Below are 22,838 nucleotides of genomic sequence, written 5' to 3' on the forward strand. Positions count from 1 at the left end.
TCTTGCAAAATTATAGGAAACATAATCTAGACAGGTAAGGCTTATTCCTCCTCTTATTTTTTAAATAGTCTAATTTTAAATGACTTGAACAACAGACTTCCACAACTTCCCTTGAATATGCCAAGTTGATAATAGAGCAAACATTCAGTTTGACTCTGTTCCACAGCCCTTCTGATGTGGGTATGAGATTTTCGTTACTGCTTTGTCACAGTTCCTGATGGCAGCCCTTTGGATTGCCCTAATTGATGTTCCTCCAGATTTTTTTGGGAGCCGGTTAGCTGTAGCCCTAAAAAGTCAAATTAAGATCCTGGAAGGAAATTCTGCTCAGTGTGCAGCTGCTGTGAGCACAAGAAAAAGACGGTGATAAATCTACAGGTTTTTAAAACTGAAATTAAATATGGGGATTTTAAAAGAGCAATTGGAACCTTTCTTAAAGGGGTAAGCAAAATGAAATGTGTCTGCATTTTTAAAGAGACGTTTCCTTAAAGCATCCAGAGGGCCTAAACTCAGTGGGAAGATCTAGACAAATAATTTATATTCTTTCTTTGACAGTAAGCAGGCTGGGTGTTCTTGGCTTTGCTTATGCAACTTCTAGTTAAACTTAGTGGTACTGCAACTAAAAACCAACCAACCAAACAACTTTTTTTCCAGACATGTTGTCATGCTGAGGTGATTGGAACTGCAGAATTTCCTAAAATACTGACATAAATATTTTTCTCTGCCAAGATCTTGTTAATTCTTTTTTTCAGCTTTCACCTGAGGGAGATTATTACATTTCTTACAGCCTCTTCCCTAAGGTGTAAGAATATCGATACAGTGCCTCTTCATGATTTGCGTAAAACAGCTGAAGATCCCACTGTTGCCTAAGGGATGGGCCCCAACTCACCACAAACCTTGTGTTTCTTTTCCCTTTCCATTTCTCTTGTGATAGTTGCGCAGCCACGTGGCGAGTTGAATCACATCTCTGACCTGACTGAAGAGGCTCTTCTTGTTTGGTTCGGGAAGGGTAGTGGCAGCGTGGTCTTCAGTTGAAACTCATTCTTATTTCCAAAATCAGGGGGAAAGGGAAACAAACACCTTTCAGTGGTAGCATGAAATAGTTACCCAAAATAAGCAGATTTAACCAAAGCATATGGATTTGTGTCCATGGAGATCCTGGATGCACCTACTGTTAGTTATTGCCTCTAATCGTACATTAACAGGAAGGTTGTGTGGCTAGGTTTCCGACCACGGAAGTGGTGTTGTTCCTTTCTGCAGTATCATTAAGTACTTAAATCATATCACTCGGTATTATTAATAAACCCAGTGAAACCACAGGACTGGAAGAGAAAGTTGTAAAATTCAGGAACTGGTTTTGATGAACAAGCATGTTGTCTGGCCTTTTAGAAGGCAGAAATGTCTGTTAGCACTTCTGTTTTGGGTACAGGTACTGAATTTTCTCTTTATTGTGTTTGACTGAGGTTACATTTTAAATGTTCAGTTTTAAGAAATGTACACTTCAGTGATCTGAATAAATTTTGAAATTTAGAATAAAAATGTATTAAGACATTAAAAAATGCTTAATAGACTGTTTTTCTTGTTCTGTTCTTGCAGTACTATATATGTAGGAAAAGCATATCATTTGGTGCTTCCAAGATACATTTAGAGAGTTCAGCGTAGCTTACTTGCCAGTGATGGGTAACAGAGCTTTCTCTCTGGAATCTCTAGTGCCATTCCAGTGCAATTATTGGTGACTGAAGTAGTCTGAGAAGAGTGTCCTTAAACTTACAAAACTAGCAGCTGATTTTGGAAGGTTTCTCTGTCCCCATCCTAGAAACTGTTCCCTGTACTGTTCATGGCAATATGAAATGGAGAGATAGTACTGAAAGGAATTGCTCTTCTTTCTAGGAGGGTTTCCACTTCACTGCAGGATCTAAAAAACAAAGAAAGAAGGAAAAAACAAAACAATACCAAAAAACTAAAACAAAACCAAACAAAAAAAAAAAACCAAACAGCTGTGGCTTTTCCTGCTCATTCTGTTTGTGGCAGATTCAAGCCTCAAAACAACTAAAACCCTGTTGGTTACCTTATCTCAAAACTGAACATCATATCATAATTATCTGTAAAGTGTTGCTAGATATGCCAAGATATGTTTAATTTGTTGGATTAATTTTTTAGTGTTTTTAATGAAGTCTAAACAAATCTGCACTCCTTTTTGTTTCGTTAAACAGTGAACTGGAGAGCTCAAAGAAGCATTGAATTAATTATTTTTTTTGAACTTAGTAATGGTAAGGAAGCAAGTTTTCAAATTGGGCACTTCTATTCCTTCCAAAATCTTAATTCAAAGGTTGGTGGTTGAAATGGGCCTGGAAGAGTGGAATTTTAAGGATTGTAGGAGCAGGAGTCTGCTTAGTAATTTGTAGAGCCCTATTAGGTCTCTTTGAGATGTGCTTTTTATTTACTACTTGAGGAGCCAGGTCACTGAAGAAAAAACTTCACATAAAATCTGGAATATTTGGTAATTTCAGAATTGTAGATGTGCAGATTTCTCTCTTTAAATGGGAACAAACTTGTTTTTAAAAACTGGGTCCCTGTAGTAGGACTGACTTTCCTTTTTATGCGAAGGGGAGGGTGGCTATATATATATGTATCAAATACAGAAGAAACTCAGTGAACACTTCTACAAGCAGTAGCTGACCTCTTTAGCCTAAAGACTTGAGTTGTTGTGCCATAACACAAGTTTTGGCTAAGAATTGTTGCTTGGGATATTTTCTTCCAAGTTTCAGCATAAATTCATAAGTTAGTGAACAAGTCAGCACAGTGATAGTGTATGGTAATGTGGTAGCTGAATTTAGCTCAGCTGCCCTACCTGGGCTGCCTGTTGTGAGAAGGGAGAGTCTGATCCTGTGTACTGATGACATTAGAAAAGGTTTCACTTTTTCAGTGCTTGTGGTATTCATGACTAAGCCGAGTGTTTTGTGTTTTTTTTTTTTTCTTCCCCCTGTAAAAGGCTTAGTGCTGCTTGCCCTGGTTGCCAGAGGATCTGAGTGGAGATAGTTGTTTTCTAAATACAGACACACACAAATCATCCTTGTTTTTTTAAAGCAAAAGTTATTTTCAATATAGACCTCTAACTGGAAGACTTCAGTGTTGTGATGAGGCTGCTGAAACAACCTGTGTGGAACACCATAAAGAAGTATGTTCTGTATCACCCAGCATCTGTTGCCTCAAATAACCATTGCCCAGGATGTGCTTGCCCATACGATTAGACTTGGCACTTACATGGCTTGCAGTTAGTTTCAGGCCAGTTAATGGAAGCAGTCTCACTCAATCTTTCCTAGGCCTTACCCCTTTAAAGGTGCTGAGGTGATTAACTTCACTTTTAGACTGCTGGCTGGAACATACTTCCAGCTTTGACCTGATAATCTTCTCAAATCCTGTTGCCAGACCCTCCTATTAGGTGATGAGGAAAGGAAGAAGGACCCTGGGCATAAGAAGGCTGACCTGCTAGAGGTTCTCCAGTCCAACATGCACGTGTGTAATAGATTTCCACTAAACAAGGCTTTTTTCTAAATCAGCTGTTTGTAGGGTCAGCCTACTCTGCTGGTTCCTTAACCTATCTTCCCCATAAATGACTTTTTTTTCCCCCTGGCAAAATCACTTGTTTTCTCAAGTACTTGTAAGTAGCTACCATGAACTGACATTAGAAACAACTTCTCATCCCAGAGGTGAACGTTGTTTTAATGAGCGAGTTTTTCATATGTCAAAATTAAAATGACAACCCTGCAAGAACTAAAGCCTCTTGATTGCATTAAAACTGAACCATGGGTCTTTGACTAAATTCTACAGATATCCAGTGTTTTAAATTGTATTGACACATTGCAAGTCATCTAAAATGTGGTTCTGTAAAGGCAAAGGTAGGTAATTTAATTATAAAGTGGAACATTTTTGCTCTGTACATCAGTATTACATTTCCTCACAGCCTTGTAACACTGACAGCACAGGATAAGAGAATAATCTCTGGCTTTGAACTATCTATTTAAAACCTGGTGGTTCAGTTGCCAGCTGAATAGCTATTCCCTGCGGCCCCACTGCCAGGAATTACACTCTACCCTTGCAAAATATAGCATGGATTTCCCCCCCCCCCCCCCTTAGGTGTGAATATCCTTTTTCATGTCATTAGGTACCTCTTTCATATTGCAGCTCATAAGAAACTCACGTGTTCTCTGTCAACCTCTGGACCAACATGATAATAATTTCTTGAGGTCCTCTTCAGTGTTATTTTTCAGATTCTTCCAGAGCTTGTTTACTGCAAATTCAGATGTCGCCAAACTTAACCAGTCAGAACTATTTTCAAGGAGAGGGGAGGCAGTTTAGTTGAACCCTTGGGCTAGGTGTTGCCTTTGTTTAGAAAGTAGAATGTGAAATGGGATTCACAGCTACAATCCCATCTACTAGAGAGTAGTTTCATGTGTTATCTTCATGGGTTAAGCTTTCTTTTGTTTAATGTTCCATGAGGCCTGGGAATAAACACTTCATTTTGTTTCAAGGTAAGGAGGAAATCTGAGGAGCTTATGAGTTTCATGAATATAGGGGAAAAAGTGACTTGCTGCTTTTGGCTCTTTTGACTTTACCTTTTAGGGTGATGTGTGCTGGGACTTGAGCATCTATCCTCTGTTGTATTCCTTGGTTACGTAAAAATTAATCTGCCTGGAGGTTAAATATCAGGTCGGTCTGTCTGCAAGGGATATTATGTTAGGTTTAAAGCATCCCTCGTGACTCCATCCTTGGAGATACTCAAAACCCAACTGGGCACAGTCCTGAATAACCTGTTCTGGATGCTGCTGCTTTGAGCAGTGGGGTCAGAGTAGGCAATCTCCAGAGGTCCTTTCCAACCTTAATTATTCTGTGGTTCTGTGACTCACAATTTCTTAATTTGACCTACTCCTCAAATAACCGTTTTAAACAGGGTAGATCAGTGCACTTCCCTAATCAACAGCCAAATCAACTTCCCTAACCAAGAGGAGAAAAGCGAACATGGATGCGTTTCCACCAGAAATGATCCTACTTCTTCTGCAGTCAAACATACTGACCCGAGGAAAGCTAATGGCGTGGCAGGCCTCCAGTTTAATATTGTCAGGGTCAGCTTAGTACTGACTCCGGTTGTTGAGTGTAGCCTAGTTGGGACAGACTAGTTTTTCTTTTCATGCACGTGTGCTGTTTTTCCATGAATGGATTTTAACTTCTTGTGTTCAGTGGAGGAAACCAGAAGAGGAGCATGCTGGAAGTTTCTCTATGCTAGATCTGTCCATAGAAAGGACTGCAGAGAGAGTGAGCCAGCTTGCCTGGACACTCCAGCTGGAGAGTGTCTTTGCTTTTCTGTGAAAGGAAAGCTGATCTTCTTCACTGCATGTGGTCATTTGTCCTTGAAGCGTGGTACATCTGTGGAGATTACACCCAAAACTTGTTGGGCTGACCTGAGGTCAGCTTGAAATAGCTGTGGGCACAGGTTGGTATGTGATGTTTAGTTATTAGGTGAAAAGCAAACCTACCTTAGATAATGGATTGAGTTTGTTTGCATGTATTTTGCATCCACATCTGCCTGCTGCAAGTAGCTGTTGTAGTGTTGTCAGCTTCTCTCACAGGTTCCGTACGTTGCTTTAAATTTTTCCAGGGAAAACAGCATTTAATAGCAAGGTACCTATATTGTTGGCCATTTTGATTAGGCATTACCTTGCTGTTAATTTACTTATATAAGCTGGTATTAATGTAATGTAGTATAACTAATAAATAGCTCTGTGCTAAAAGCGAACTGCCTTGTCCCCTGGAGTGGAGCTACATGGGAGTCTAATGCTTAGATATGGACATAAAGAGGCAGTAAGTGCTATGTTGAGTACATGGAGAAGTGTGTGGATACCGCTAGTGTTCTCTCCAGTGTGTCTTGTGAGTTACTGAAATATCTAGGTGTTGAGTAACCTTAGGGTTACACCCTGCAGTCTCTACAGAGATGAGCTCTGAGACACTCCATACTCTACACTGGCAGCCTGCTTTCTCCAAAGGTAGCAAGGATAATGGGCATAGGGGAACTCGGAAGCACTTTAACACATAGCAATCCAAGCTACAGAAGGGACCACCTCTTGTATCCAGTGAACAATACTGTATTATGCTTGTCAAGGACATAGCTTCAGATTTCTTTACAGCTAGATACTGTAAACTTGCTTCTGTGTTGTTCCCTGTTTCTCTAAGATACTAGCACGTCTCAGTCTATGACTCTCTAAATGTGCCAACAACTCTGGACTGAAGTAATAGACATGTATAAATACTGATCTTTCTGTTAAACTTGAGTCCCTACTGATCTGCTGTAGGGACTGTATGGCTGTATTACTGTCAGATCTGAGGAGTTAGCTAGCCAGGAGACTAATGGAAATGAAGTCACTGTTACATCGCATATATGGAAAAGGGAAAACCAAGCTCATTCAAGATCAGGTTAGAGCAGTCCTGAATCAACTACACTGTTGGTGTATTTTATGTATTTTTAAGAGCAATTCAAAGACACATGAAATAGTTTTTCTTCTCTTGGGATAAGGACTCCTAAGCAGTATACTACATGCTCGGAGTGCTAGAAGAGTACTTATCCCTTAAATTCCATGATGTAATTTAGTGAACAGATTATACCTGTATAGCTTGTAGTCATCTTACATTCCTTTATTAGCTGTAGGGACACAGATGTGGCATAAATTGCCTGAAGCATTTCTTGGCATAGCATATCTATGCCTTTGGGGGAAAACAACATTCAAATTTTATTTTCCAAAGTAAACAACATGCAGGAGTGTACCGACAGTTTTTGGTATGCTGCTTCTGCACCCTGGTGCACTACCAAAAGCACAGTTTTCTTGAAACTGCATGAACCTCTTTCACATCTTTCCAAACAACCACTTTGTTAACAGCACTGTTTCTTTCAGCCCTACGCACATAGGCAAAATTCTGGAAGTCTGTTGCCGCCTTCAGATTTCAAGGCTGTAATTCTTTAAAATAGAGGAAGAAGCGAAATTTCATCCATCCTGGCAAGGACACGGAGCTTCAAGTGACTAGGGTCACCTCCCTCGCACTTCTTCCCACCCCACACAACACATGCGTCAGTAAGAGGACAGGCAGTTACAGAAATGGCTACAATATCAGCTACTTAGACAGAAAATTCATCTTTATGCAGCTAAAGGCCTTGAAAGCTGATACTTTTATGCAGCATTATGAACCTTCAATAAGGCTTTTTTGCTGTTCATACCTGTTTGCAGTCATGATTAAGATCACTTGATTCTGGCTTGGCATATTAATTGTGCATATTGTCATGTCCACATGTGTACAGTAATATCAAAGCACTGGACTAGTTTGGAGGCAAATCCTAGGATGTGGTCTGTTCCTTTTCAGTCTCAGAAAACTGTATTCTATTAATAAACTGAGGAAGTCTTTAATTGCTTTGGGCTTTTCTCGTGGGAGAGTGCTCTAGAACCCCATTGCTGTGGTTTCAAACGTTGAGTTGCAGTCTAAACCGTAACACACATTTTTACTTCTGCAACTGTCAAGAAGTAGGGGAGACTGGAAGGGCTGATCACAAGTTCTTTGTTAGTTTGACTAGCTTAACAGCCCACAGGAGGCAGAATTGTATATACTTCCACGTGAAGCTTTATCTGTCTCCTGACCGTTAGTATTGCATTAATATTGCACCTCTTTTCTGGAGAGACTGCCGCATCCAAATATCATATCTGTTTCTTTCACAATTTGATCAGATGGATTTCTGATAGCCCTGGCACTCTGTTTCATCCCACTTCTGTTGCTCGAGTGCTTTAGGTCAGTCAGTTCCCCGTGTATGATGTTTTGATTCTCTGCTAGGAAGCACAATATTCTGAACCCTCTACTGTACCCACAAGAAGCTTCCTCAGATGTGAACACAAGACACTTCTCCGCTAATGAATGCGCTGTGAAGCATTGGTAGCTCTATATGGGGCATCATATAGTCTACTGAATGCATCATGCTTGTGTCACATATACATGAAAGGCTACTTATAGCTGATGCTGGTCAGTTGGGAAAACGAGCGAGGCCTGGATTTGGGATGAATACTGCACTTCAGAGTATCTTCCTTGGGAACAGAAAGTACCAAATGTGTTTAAAAGGGGAAGGAACTAGTTCTGGGGGGGAAAGATTACTGTTCCTGTTCTTTAAGGATGAGGGGTGTGATGCTACTCCTTTGAGACTAACTTGATTTTTTTATTGATATTCTGTAGAAAGAACTAGAACTTACGGGATACAAATGAAATTAAATTCAATAGCATAAAAGCAAGAATGAGACAGTCTGGTGTCCTTTAACTTGGAAATCACCAAGGAAGGAGAGAGAGTGATCCCTGTGATCAATGAGACCATTGAAATGTATACTAGAACTGGGCTGTAGTTGTGGAAGAGGCCAAGGCAATCCCAGAATTGTCAAGAGAGGGGCATACCCTGCAGTATGCACCCTATCATGCCATACTCTGTAAGAACTCATCTGACCAAACGCAGTGTACAGCTATAGTCCTTCACAAGATTACATACCCACCGCAAACGCAACGATGCAGGGCTTCTCCTTGGAAGGGCTGGGAAAAGAGTGCCTGTCTTACACTAGAAGAGCTTGATTTAACCTCAGTATAATGAAGATCAAGAGGGGATGTGGCATCTGTCTATATGCAGGGAGGGAGGGAAAGCTAATGTGTAGGTCTGTATCATCACAGGAACAAAGAGGTATAAACTTGGCCTGGAAATGAAAAGAAAGTTATTGATCATAAAAACAACTGGGTTCAGGAAGAAACTTCTGAGATAACAGGGATGGGACAAAAAGCTTTACTCATCTCAGTTGCCACAGCATGATATGGCTCAGGAAATTGCCCATTTCTGTCAGCCTCAGATTGTTCTGTCTGCCTTTTGGTCTTTGTTGTGGTTTAATCTCAGCTGGCAACTGAGCACCACACAGCCGCTTGCTCACCCCTCCTCCCTGGTGGGATGGGGGAGAGAATCAGAAGAGTACAAGTGAGAAAACTCGTGGGTTGAGATAAAGACAGTTTAATAGGTAAAGCAAAAGCCGTGTATGCAAGCAAAGCAAAACAAGGAATTCATTCACTGCTTCCCATTGGCAGGCAGGTGTTCAGCCGTCCTCAGGAAAGCAGGGCTCCATCACGTGTAGCAGCTACTTGGGAAGAAAAAAACCGCCATAACTCTGAATGTCCCCCCTCTTCCTTCTTCTTCCCCTCGCTTTATATGCTGAGCATGATGTCATATGGTGTGGGATATCCCTTTGGTCAGTTGGGGTCAGCTGTCCCAGCTGTGTCCCCTCCTAAGTTCTCATGCACTTCCAGCCTCTTCACTTGCAGGGCAATATGAGAAGCTGAAAAGTCCTTGACTTAGTGTAAGCACTGCTCAGTAACAACTAAAACATCAGTGTGTTATCAACATTATTCTCATCCTAAATCCAAAACACAGTACTATGCCAGCTACTAGTAAGAAAATGAACTCTATCCCAGCCAAAACCGGGAGAGTCTTCCAAATGAGTGTTTCCCGGTTATCCCTTATAATTACACGACATAATTCGGTAGGTAGCGTAGAAGGTGCATGCCCAGTCGGTGGTGTCAGCCATGGAAGGGAAATAAGCCATATTGCTTTCAGAATGACTGGAAAACCAGGGATGTTATAGAAATGAAAGGTTGAAAGCAAACCTTGCTTTTTCATTGTGGCCGCTCCAAGTATTTGAAGATCCAAATGTTAAGAGTTTTCCAGTCTACCCCATGGAATAGGAAATGTTTCATTACAGTTAGTCGGATCTCTCAAATTCATGGAGAACAGTCTACTTATCATAATTTCTGGGGTGTACATATGGGGAAGGACAGGGGAGTGGAGAGAGTGGGCGTATAGATTCCACTGGTGGCCTTCAATGTAATCAGGAACAAATTCTTCACATTTCTCAGTCTTCAAATTAGAGAAAAACAAGCCACCTTAATCACAGCATGTGCTTCTGTTGGTATAAACTAATGGTAAATATATGAATACTAAATTATTTAATACCAGTGAGCAACTGGAGGGAGGGTGGTTTCCAGACGTTGAAGGCCCCAGGTGGTTGCCTCTGGAGAGGAACTTACCGTTAACGCTGTGGTTTGCTGCACAGAGCACCGTATAGATTTCCAGGAAAGTGGCTACTGTCATGCTGTGGTTCTGCCACCAAGTGTTGGTCATCCCTGGTTTACAGAGCCATGTTGTGCTACCAGTCCATGCTGGCTGGCTGAGCCTGAAAGCAACAGCTGAATGAAGTTTAAGGAAGTATTTCTTAATTTCGGTCTTTTCCTTCATAAAGAGAACTTGTCACTCTGATTCTGAAGTTATTGTCTGCCTCCAGATAAGCTAGCAGCAGCCTGTTTGTATTACTGAGAAAGTCACGAGTTACCTTTAATCTCTCTTGCCTCTTCTTGATGCATTAAAAGCATTTTGAAAAAGGATTGGTCTGGTTAGTGCTCAAATACCAGATGGAGGGTGGAGTTAAGAAATAAGGGATTATGGAAATTACTCAGTTTGAGCCCAAGGTCCAGAACTGAATCATCTGCCAGTGGAAGTCCTGGAATGCCCTACAAGACAAATTCCAGCATGCAAGTGGCATAGTGGCAAAGCACTGCGTCAGGGCTGTCGAACCATGCTGGATGTTTCACGTTGTTTCACAGTGCGGTAGTTCTCTATGACCACTGAGAGCTTTAACAGTGGGCTGTTAAAGAGGTGTGTTTAGATGTATTGCACAAAAGGTGATTGTAGGCCCTTTGATGGGGGCTCTCAGACCTGCATTAAGTGAAGGGGATGCTTGTGCCCTCTCACAGACCAACTTTCTCTGCCAGATAGCTGGGAGATTCAGCTAAGGATATCTGCCTCAGACCCCCAGATATCCTTGCAGAGGAATGGCCTTTATCCAAAGGAGGATGGAATTAAAAAGACTAGACAGAAAGGTCCTTGAGGATGAAAGGCAAAGAGAGAAGCTTTTATGTGTGCTTGCTACTAGGAACAAATTCTGCTGAATGGCATCCCTACACTTAGATTGGATTAAATCTCTGACTAATTCGTACCAAGTCTTTTCATGTCCCCACCGGTGCAGCTGTATTTGAGCAGACTAGTAATGTCTGCCTCTGGAAGCGATGACTGCCATCTTATTTCAGAAACTGCTTGCCAAAGCCTCAGGGAGAGGAGAGTAAATCACCAAACCGCCTCCACCTCTTTCCTCTGTAGCTGATTTCCTAACAGATTTTCATTTGCTCGAGGCATTGAGCTTGGCATGGTCTTTGCTGAGAGAGGCATCTCCTGTGCATTCGGCGGCTGGAGGGGAATCGCTATCTGGCCAACTGAAACTGTTTCGGCATTTACTGAGAGTCAAATGTCCAGCCAAGTGGGGAACATATTGCCTGGTTGCTATTTTTAAGCTATGTAACAGTATGTGCAAATGATATTAACTTATGTCCAGAGTTGAAAGTTCTGTGTTACAAGTTTTGTTTTTACCGTACTATAACTATAATCTGGATTACCTTTCAAGTTTTTGGTATATTTTGTAGCATGAGAACTTCTTTATTCTACCTGTTTGTCGTAGTTTAGCCAAAATGTTAAACCGGTTATTTGCTTACAATATATTCCTGTCTCCTGGTAAAAGCTTTCCTTGTACCTGTGAGGAAAATGAATGATGGGAAGTATTAGACACACAGGATTGTGTAATAGAGATGAATTTTCATTAAGCTGCTAGATGTGATAAGTTGCCATTTGACAGTCTCACAGTGCAGTTTGTTAGTTGCTAAGGGTTGGATTTTGCTTTGCTTTTTAAAATTATTATTGTTACTTAAGATTGTGGAGTGTACCAGAGTGCAAAGGGTGGGTATTCTTATCTTTAGAAGAGGAAAGATTTACATGAGTAAATTTATCAAGAGTTAATACTAAACTAAGTTTAAGATACTGTCAAATTAAGAACTCCAAGATGTAAGTACAGTAGGAGAGTGCTTTGTGGAAAAGCCTGGATAGATATTTTTTTTTTTCCCCTCTGAGAATAAAAACATGTCTACAGGAATTCAGCCTGGGACAGGTTATAGAAGAGTTTTGTGGGACCTGTGGAATAGACCTCAGTTAAATGACCTAATGTATGAATTTGTGAAGAAAAAAAAAAAAAAAAAAAAGTTATAGGGTTATTGTGTGTGTTTTTTCTTCCTGTCATCTAATGAATTGGGATTTAACATTGTGTCCATTGAACACATCTTTTCTGTTATCTAGAAGCCCCCATGCCTTAGGAGTCTAGACAAATAAGTTCTACCATGAAAATGAGGCATAGCTCCATACTGAATCTTCCAGTCATTATAAAAAAAGAGAATTCAAAACATGATGGAAACCACTCTCTTTCTGGCTCCCTTCAAATCCTGCTTTGTGTCCTGCTCAAACTCTGTTTAGTCAGTACTGCTCTTGCTGAGGTGTCTAATTCCCTGCATTTGCAAAATGAAATGAAATTGCTTAATTGTATATTATGGTCTAATCTGGTGACTAATGTGGGAGGACAATACAGGCCTGTGATGGCCTGCGGAGCATCAAGAAACAGCCTGCTGTGTCTGCCCTAGATTGAGTTCCTTGCCGTTGCCATTCCTGGTTTTAGGTATTTAGAGAGACTACACAGCACACATTTTCATGCACAACTTTTATGGAGAAAGGAAGGGTAGGTGTAGCGATTTGAGCTACATGAGTAAGGTACACCCATCAGTGGTTATAAACACACGGTGGGATTTTCTTTGGCAGCAGTGAAACTTGAGAGAGTCAGCGTGCGGCTGGGGCTTTGGTCTGTTGGCCATGCAGGGGTTGGGGGCAGTGGCACATTGGGGCATGTGATAGCTGGGATACAGAGTGCTGGATATATTAACATGACAAGCGAAGGTATGTGGCAGGTAGTGAGTAAGGTGCTGGTCCTCATCTGCAGATGAGTCCTTGACATGCTGTACCTGGTTAGACATTTCTGGTTAAGGGAAAGGAGGTGGCAGTTCTGGAGGTCTGGCTTTAAGGTCCATTTTCTTAGGTGTTTTTTGAGCTCTGTGTGTCTATTTTACCTGGCAATTATAAAGGCTGAAGTTGCACCCACGGCTTGTAGCATGGTCCCAGCCCTTCCTGGACTTTTCCTAGAATAAAGCTTGGGGTTTGTTTTGTTTTTAAAGTTTAACAACCTCTAAATGAAGTGGTTTGTGGATTGGAGAAATCTTTATGGCTCTTCTATTCAAATGTGTGTTTACTTAAGTTTCTTGGCTCCCAAAAGAGTCTTGCAAGATCTGCATTAGGGAAAAAAAAAATCCAAAATTTTTAAGTCCCTCTGCTATCCATAGTCTTCCCCCACAGAAACAGGATATACATCCACTAAATAATCTGTTTGAACTGCTCTGGGCAGTGTACTCAATTTGTGATGCCTTGGCTAGTTGACTGTGTGTGGAGAGTGGAATTATGAATCTTTTAATCCTGTTTTCTAACTCACTTCTCCTCCACCACTTCTTTTGAGAAAGTGCCTGCCTCTTTTCCACACACATAACAGCTGAGAGTTGGAAGCAGCACAAATAAAACTTGCTTTCCCATGTACATTTTTAATGTCTGTAACTGGAATATTTGCTCTTTGTTTTGTGAGAGTCTGGTATTTACCAAAACACTGAGGAGCAAGCCTTGGAGTTAGAAGTCCAGGCAGCCATCTGCCTTGATTAGAATAAATGTTGGCACAAATGACCAGTCTTTGAGTGTGCTTCTAAGGTGTTAAGACGTTTCTTTTGATGACCCAAATGAAGGTGGCTTTGGTAAGTTCAGCCTAGTTTGGACCCCAGGAGTCTACGTGACTAGTCATCTTTGACCTGTGTAAGGCAGAATTAGGTAGCAAAAGGGAGAACTGAAGCATGTAAGTAGAGAAAAGTGCATATAATAGAAGGCAAGCATGTACTACATTAGATGGTGGACCTTTTAACTTTTCAGATCTCATGAACCATTTTACGTGCTCTTTAAAGAATGGTAATTTTTTTCCTTTTGTCACTTGCAGATCATGTGGTTGTATCTGTCCCTGTTGGTTATCTTTCCTGCATTAACTTTTGTGATCCTTGCAGTCTGTGCTTTGGTACCAGGTTCTGACAAACACAAGCCTTTGCTTATATAAATTTTTAAAAGTGTGTTCATCTGAGTTTCATTAGAGGATTTCTTTTAAGAGATTTTTTTTTTTTTTTTTTTTTAAAATACAGGCTCTGTTTGTTTTCTCACTGTGTTGTGGAATGGCTTGGGGTGATCAGTGTGCTAGTAGAACCTGAAGGCCTCAGAGGACTTGGCTCACTGGGCTGCAGAGGTCATTACAGTGTGTTTGTAGCCTCCAGTCTTCGTTCTGCTCAAAATTTCTAATTGGGTCAGAACAATGCTCTTGTTCTCTAATGTTCAGTAAAGCCTTCTGAAAACCTCATTTTCTTGTGGCATAGCATGTTGGCTCAGAAAGATTAATCAATCCATGTCCTATACGATGTCAAAAGCTGGTATGTCTTGCTGTGCTAAGGTGACTGATTTGTTTTATCCCCATTTGGAGTCATAGAAATAAAGTTTTGTGAAAGTGTCATTCCAGTCATTTCTTCGAGGCCTCTTCTTGGTATAGGAGCTTTCCTCAGGTTATTTGATAGTGTTTGAAGAACTCTGGGAAAGTCCACCTTGTGAAACTTGGTAGGAACTAACTTTTGGATGGGTTTCTGTGTTGTAATGTAACATCAGGAACAGCTTCAAAGCACTTCAAATGAGGGAATGACATTCAGCCTTCTTGCCCTGGTAAGTGGTGGAGTGAGAAACCTCCATGTGCTTCAGCCTGGTAGTGGTCATCTTCACCCACTGTGAAGTGATTGTACACTTACCGTAGAAGTGGGATATGTGTTGTTCATCAGAAAATGCCCACATTCTGACTGCCTACAGATGTGGGCTATGGTCTTCATGAGAAATGCTTGTAGACTGAGGGCTCCCTAGATTGAAACAGGCGGATTTGTGTTTTGAGGACTTGTGTTTTCTCAGGAGGATTTGTGGGAGATGCATGAATTTCACCACTCAGATAACAAATGGAGCCTTTGCTGTCGTATGTCATTGGGTTTTGGGAGGCCTGTAAAGGGAAGTGTTGCTCCTATGACTTGCTGCGTTAATGGCAACGCTCCAGAAAGTTTGTCATGAGAGTTTTGATTCTAATGGGATGTAGTACTTTCTACCATTGGAATAAAAGCACATTTACTTCTTTGAGAAATAAATTTTCTTTTGCTGTACGTATAGAGTACTGTGTGGTTCTTCACAGTATGGCGACAGTTCCAAGATGTAAAGACTGTCCCCAGCTTCCCAAACACACAGCTGCTGAGTTGGTGCTAGGTGAGAAGGGATCACTGTATTGGTTATTGGTCGCCCAATGTGAGGATTTGTGCTATGAAGGATCTCCCTGTTACGAGGCTGTGTCAGGTATTTAAGCTGGTAGTTCTTCTTGAAGCTTGTCTTACAATATGACAGCTATCCAGATGGCCTACTATTCCCTTATCATCTTATAAGGGGACATCTACCTCTTCCTTGGTATAATTTCTTTCTTTTTTTTTTTTTTTTTTTCTTCCAAAGAGAGATGATCTGTTTCTTGGCGTCTTTCTTTATGTTGGTGTTCATTCAGCATAGGGACTCTGCTGTGATCAAAGAGTCTTGCATGACAGAGCAGCAGAATAGTCTGTTTGTTGAATTCATATAGATAAAAGGTTTTATTTTGTAGGTCTAATGTTTTCAGTACTCATGTTGTAGCACTCTAAGAAACAGTTAGTAATGAACAACACACATGTTTTTATTCAGTACCTTGATATGAATTTGGGAACCAATATATTATCTGTAACTACTTCTGTATTTGTATGTTTCCATATTCTTGGATATAATTTGCATTTCTTTTCAAATCATTAGTGGATTGAGTTTTTCTTGATGTGAGAATTCTGTGAACTGTTTGTACATGTGCTTTGATCTTCTCCTTAAGAATGGATTCTTCTATTTGCAACCAAGTTCATATTTGATCTCTCTTTCTCCCACTTTCGTCCTAGCTTGGGAGGGGGAGTAGACAGGAAAGAGGTGGAGACCCAAAAGACTCACTCCCATATGGTGGGCAGAAGCCCACCAAACCAGGTTTGATAAGCGTATTAAAACACAAACATATTTTTGCCAGTATATTTGCTTGAGTATTGAATTTTATGAATGGGAGCAGATCTAAATACCATCTTAAAACATACTGTGGACAGTGCTGACGTTCCTTTTTTCCATCTGGTATAAAAGGGAAGCTGCAAACAATGGCAACCACGCCTTTGTCCTCCTGCTTTCCCATTCCTTGTCTGCATAATATGGAGCTAAAATAATTGCCAGTTCTGGCTTTAGCTTTTCTTGTCAAAATTGTCTTCTTTTTGCCATCTGTTCCACAGTCTTACTGCTGCCCTAAACCTGCACTTTTTGATCCCCGTGATCACTTAGAAAGTCATGAACATATTGTAGCAAAGTCCATTTCTTTAGTTTTAGCTAAAAGTAAAATAAGTCAATCCTGGAAATGAAAACAGAGCTTTTTCATTTGTTGGAATAAAGACTTTTTTTAGTGTGGTTTCCTAAAGAAGGGAGGCTTATGAATTGAGTCGTTTGTCCATCTGCTTTTCAGTTCATCCTTAATAACTTTTGAACAATTTCATCCAGATTTGACAGGGAATAAAAGTCTTGAAGGTAATTGGTTTCCTACAAGAAAACTGGAGGCTGGGTGGAGGAGAGAGACAAAAATAGGTGTCCCCACTGTCTGCAGCATAAGCTTAACAATAATCTGTGCTTAGGCTTTTGCTAGCCAAGTTGCAAGTGTGTACTGGCTGCCTAGGTACTACAGTAATCTCAGAGTTTCCAGAGCATGTTACTGAGTCTCGCTTAGGCAGAAGCTGAGGGGCCATGAAAGGGAGACAAGGGCATAGGGAATGTTGCTGGGGAACTGGAAATTTAGAGAAAGGAAATCAATGGAAATTGAGGCTATTGGAGCTATTGGTAGTTTTATGATTGATGGACCAACTTGCTTTCAGGTTCCATACAGTACTGCAGTTTGTTGATCTCTGACTTCTCAGAGATTTGTCTGTCAGGGTGCATCTGTGGTGTTTGCCTGGCTGTGGAATAATCACAATATGAGAAAGTATTTACATTGTGCTCAGAGAAAGTCAGCACTCTGAAGTGGAGCCGGGCAGTTACTTTGGCAAATGTTTCATTCACTCAAAATGCTGTCTTAAGCTAGACAGAACAAGCTGTGAATTTAGATGGCATTAAGTCGATAGTTTCCGCTGGAAAAAAAATGGAGAAGAATGCTGGAAAACACATTCCCATAATATTTTATTTTTACAGGCTCAAGTCATTAGTTGAATGAGCACTTTTAACAAAATCAGGATGGAAAATGCAGGGAGGGTGACTCCTATAATGGGGGTGTATTGGCATGGAATATAGGAGCCCTGCATTTGCAACGCTTTCTGCAGGAACTTGAATTTGTACAACCAAATTCATTATGTGTACCACTTGCAAAATCTCTTCCTATCTCTTGCATTTGACAGAAGTAGGGCACTGGACTTTTTCTCCTGTGTGTATTTGGTAAAATAGTCATATTCCTGCATCCGTTGGTGACTGTGGGAAGGAAACACCACCTGGAATTATTCATTGCCTGTGTCTCAGTTTTTCGTTGGTTTCTTTTGTCCTGGGCAAGCGCTGGAGATCCTGAGCGTACTTGCAGTCATGAGTCAGTGACAACTTCATGCTATTATTGTAAACAGCAACACGAACACTGTTCTTGCATGCGTTTTTTCACGGGCTTTGTCTTTCTCTCCCAACACTCCAGCCAAGGAATTTACAGAGCTTCTGAGTCAGCAATCAGCTGCCTCGAGACAAAACACGTAGGATACTGCAGACTTGCAGGATAGCCAACAAGGCATACAAATACCCTGGAAACCTGGCAAATAATTCTTGCCTGCCCTTGCTTTGCCTCCTGTAATTTCCATGATCTCTGACGTGTTGCTCACGGGTTCCAAGGGCTTTGGGTGTTTACATCAAGAATGCAGAGTTCTGGGGAGTGACTAATTGCAGTGACTGAAGCCTCTGTATTTGACCTGTGGGCATAACTGACTTCACAGCCTGCGTGAAATGGGATGTCGGCAGAACTGCTGTATAAATGTGCCGCTCCGTAAAATGACTGGCTTCTGCAGGTTTGTCTCCTGGCTTGGCAAACCTTGAACACAAAGCAGTAAGTTCCTAGAATGAAAGTGGGTTGGATTTTAACTTCAGGATCTCTCTGAGCAGTGGAGAACCAGTGCTGCTTCACTCCTGTGGTGAAAGAGTGCAATAGAAGCAAGAGTAAGGAATGAAACCTATGTTGTCCTTACATCTGGATATATCAGTAATGGACTGTGGACTAATAGACTTAAATTGCCACTCCACTGAATTTAGGTCGTATAACTTCTATTGCTTTTTCTTAGGAAGTGTCAGTCACCTGGAGCACTGCTGTAAAGTGAGTGTTTGGGTGGTAGAGTGCGGTGCAGGAGGTGGGGGAAACATAACACAAAATAGTATTCAACTTGCAACGTTGTGCTGATTAATGAGGCATATGGCTTTAGACTGTAGTTGTTTCATTGCATCTGTATTACACAGATGCACTGAAATTACTTCTTCATCTTAAGAGGTGATTTGTTGGAGCTCTTTATAGCATTCTTCTTGAGAACAGAAAAGGAGACACAGGCTTAAAGCACAGTGTCTTAGACCTCCGCAGTAGTGCAGTGGTTACCCTGAGGTGCAAGCCTGGAGCATGTTTCAAGCTTCACAACAGTGAAGTTAAGATTAAAAGTAAGGAAAGCAGTTTGTTCCATCCTGCTTAGTGCGCAGTACTGATATGGACATAGCATCACTAGCAGCCAGTTAGAAGACTCAGCACACATGAAGCTGTTTTTCTAAGGCAGTTGCCCTGAAAAAGTCAGAATCACGTTCTCCGGTATAACCCATTGTTGTACTGTGGCTTCTGTAGGAAGTTTTTATTTTTATTTTTAATAGCAAACAGTTTGTGGCTGTAGGTAAAGGTTTCCAGGTCTCCTTTGCTACTTCTAAACGTAAGCAATAAATACCATGTTAGGGTGAAATGCAGGAGTGCCCAAATAAACTGCTGCAGAGCTGTCATACGGGATGGGAAGAGACATGAGCTGTAATGTTTGACTTGGCTTCCTGTCTGCTGGAAGCAGGAAAAGAGCTGGTGAGAATCTAAAAGGTTTTATCCAAGTCCACATATTTCCTTTTTTACCTTAATACCCTTTGCAAAAAAAAAAAAAAAAACCACAAAAAAAACCACAAAAAAACCACAAAAAAACCACAAAAAAACCCAAACCAAACCACCCAAAAAACCCACAAATGACAAAAAGCACCTCAGAAATGCTTTCACTGCCATAGTTCCTGTATATGTTCCCATGCTGCCCTCCTATCTGAAGACAGAGAACTAGTCTTTCTTAGAGAGCAATCTCTTGTATGTATGTACTTCATATTATCTATAAAAGGAAGAAAGAGCTTTATTATATATAAAAGAAAGAGAGAGGGAGAGAAAATATCTATTCTTTAAACAAAATCTGCTATTTGTGATCCAAACAATTCATTCTGTAGGTCTTCAGGCTGCTTCTGAGGGATCCTAGAAAAGCAACTATGAGTAGCAGACCTCCTGCTAGCATATTTAATCTGCTGAGAAGCCCAACTACCACCTAAAATTTTATAGGGACCTGCATATCAAAAGAAGCTGAAAACCACAGAATAGAGGAACTACTATGAGAATCTTGTGAGGATCATGCATCAGCCACATTTCGCTCTTAAGCTGTTTACTTACTCACAGGAATATATACATAGTCTCTAGGTAAGGCAAATGTTTATACTGCTTGATGCAACACAGACAGGCTTTTTTCTTTTTTTCAGTCTTGACATCTTAAGCATTTGATTGCTATTAGCAGGCTTAACTTCCTTCTAGGATTGCAGTAGCCATCACTGGGTTTGTTATGTCACTGGACAAAAGCAGTGTTTGCAATGACTCTGATGGAAATATCAACTTGTGCTATGCCATCCTCTTTCCTCTACTCTATTTACCATGAGCAAAGACACATGTCCTTTTATAATGAAGGAACCCAAACTTATTTTACTGGTGGAATACCAACTCCTAAGGTACTTTGTGGTAGTAGTGTTTTTAAGACCAGCATGTAACCATCCAGTTACCACAGTGACTGCTACATTAGTAAGTCTATCTTTTGTTTTAAAACCTCTGCCTACTTACAAACATCACATAATATCTGCCAGTTTACTTGTAACTTCTCTGCTGTTCATGTGAAATGAGTTTTGATAAAACTTTCTAGGGACTGGCTCAGGTAAAGTATTTTGTGGTTTAACAGAGGCGAGATGTCCCACTGTCTGCAGTGAGGCTCAGTGAGCCTTGGAAGGCTCTGCTTCAGTCAGCTTGGGCAGGACTCCTTGGGTATTGATCAGTTGACTTACTTAGGACTGATGCTTTATTAGTTACTGGGAATCTGGGCTCTCAGTTCAGCAGGCTTAGACAAAATTTTGGAAAGTTAGCTCCATTATGGAGGAAAGCAAGCTCAGTTATGTTTTCTTCTTTTTATTTTTATAGGTTAATAATGCTTGTAAGCCAGAGGTGAAAGTGGCTCAGCAGAGCAGCATCGGGAAATCTGGCAGACTGGAAGAGAACAGCTGCCCCCCAGGGCAGCTGCGAAGTGTGAAGCATGGAGGAAAGTAAGAATGAGAAGGTGAACCAGGCTCATGTTCTCTTTGACAGATTTGTCCAGGCTTCAACCTGCAAGGGGACTCTCAAGGCTTTCCAAGAGCTCTGTGACTATCTAGAACTAAAGCCCAAGGACTATCGTTCCTTCTATCACAAACTCAAGTCCAAGCTAAATTACTGGAAAGCCAAAGCCTTGTGGGCCAAATTGGATAAACGAGGCAGCCATAAGGACTATAAGAAGGGGAAAGCATGCGCCAACACGAAGGTAAGAGATTTATTCACGTTGATCAAAACAACTATTACCCAGTGTGTCTCTGGAATACACAATAAAAATGTTTCAATGTAGAAAGACGTTTGCCTGGTGTCAGTATAAGCCCAGGGAAGATTAAGGAATGTTCTCACACGTATTATTTATAATATAGTCACAATTAGTTAGCATTTGACTCTTAATCAAAAATTGCATTTGCTGCTGCCAAATTTGACTGCCGACCTGAATAGGGGAAGCTAAGTGGAAATCCTTGGGAATTACCAGAATGTTTGTAATTTATTCAGGAGAAGCAGCCTGCAAGTTTATGTTTTTGTGGCATCAATACTATAGATGGGTTAGAAAAATCTTAATTAGTAAACCTTTAATCTTGGTAGGCTTTTTTTTTTTTTTTTTTACACTAGACAACAACAGGGACATGAAATTTGCTGTTGGAGTTTAGATAAAAAAATACGTATGTTTGGAAATTTCCAATTTTAATTTGAAAATTCTCATGAATCTCTCAAGAAAAGTGAACTTTCTTGCCAAGCTTGAAAAATATGCTATTTACCGTTAATTAGAAAGTAATCACTTGTATTCCAGGTTCAGAGAAAAAAAAATGCGTGGAATCTCATACCAATTCCTTTTAAAAGGTTGGTATGTGTGGTATTTACTGCAGGAATTCCTGCTTTTACACCCCACCCCAAATTTTTTTTTTAACTTGAATTATTGTGAGCTGGTATTTATGTGCTGCACTCTTGTTGGACTGTACAGTATGAGCTTATTTATTTGTTTTGTTGTTACTGAAAGCAGTTCTTTATATCATTCATCAAAATGTGAATGGAATAGGTTATTTTCGCAAATAATCATATACTCTTCCTTTTTTAAAAAAGGACAATAGTGCAGAATATGATAAAATTAGAACAGGATTCTGTCCTCCTTCATTGAAGACAATAGATGCTTCTTCTTCTCTTGAATATTCAGCTTTTGGGAGAAGGAAATATCTTAATAGGAGGAATTAATGACTAATTCCTCAGTAGAGAACTGAGAGGGAACTATATCCTGCTTAGGATATGTCTGTCACTTCAGATCTGTTGACTGAAGTTTAATTCCCCACTAGATACCAGAAAGTTATGTTAGTTTCTTGATTGTTTATTCTGTTTCACTTTCCAATGGCCATTTTCATATGGATGGTGGCATTTATAATTAATTACTACAATAACACTTGGAAAAATTACTGATGGACCGAGGTCTGCTTGTCCTAGGTCTTGTAAAGATAATGCTTTCCTCAAAAAGTTTACAATTGGTACATCAGATTATAGATAGCAGGTGCATATAGATTAACTTGGAATACAATAAAACAATTGGGCAGTGTTGGTCATCACAGTGGGCACTGGCTTTAACACTCCAAAAGTCCAACCACGGTTAAGGCTTATATTTTTCAGGCAGCATAAGAAAGGAAGGACTTACTGGAAGATAAATGTAGTGATTTTTGAGTATATTTAGGAATAACCTTCCAAGCACTGCGGACATCATGGGGGAAAAATTCAAAATTGTTTTTCTGAAAACTCGACTGCACTTTGCATTCCTTGGATTCAGGAATTGGTCTTATTTTGAATGAAACATGATGGGTAGAACTGAAATAGGGTGTTGAAGGCTGTGAAATGAAGACAGGTGGCTTATGTTTCAGTGAGAAAGAGATTGAGCAAGCTGCGGAAGAATGTAGAGGTATTTTAACTTATTTGAAGTAATAGACTGAAAGTGATTTTGCATCT

General features: G+C 40.5%; 1 protein-coding gene across 8 annotated transcripts in view; it reads left to right on the forward strand.

Moving 5' to 3' along the window:
* MICAL3 (microtubule associated monooxygenase, calponin and LIM domain containing 3) overlaps positions 1–22,838 on the forward strand; it is a 165,981-nt gene that overhangs the window by 31,663 nt on the left and 111,480 nt on the right. For 7 of the 8 annotated variants that reach the window (XR_014228069.1, XM_082310800.1, XM_082310794.1 and 4 more), the window contains exon 2: positions 20,709–21,084. Coding sequence is in view for 7 of the 8 variants with exons in the window: in XM_082310800.1 (XP_082166926.1) it covers positions 20,821–21,084 (264 nt within the window). In the remaining variant the exon portion in view is untranslated. Of the gene's footprint in view, positions 1–20,708; positions 21,085–22,838 lie in introns of those variants that run through there. The other variant, XM_082310798.1, reaches the window with a different exon arrangement.

The sequence above is a fragment of the Platalea leucorodia genome (assembly GCF_965183815.1).
Source record: "Platalea leucorodia genome assembly, chromosome: 4".
Taxonomy (NCBI): domain Eukaryota; kingdom Metazoa; phylum Chordata; class Aves; order Pelecaniformes; family Threskiornithidae; genus Platalea; species Platalea leucorodia.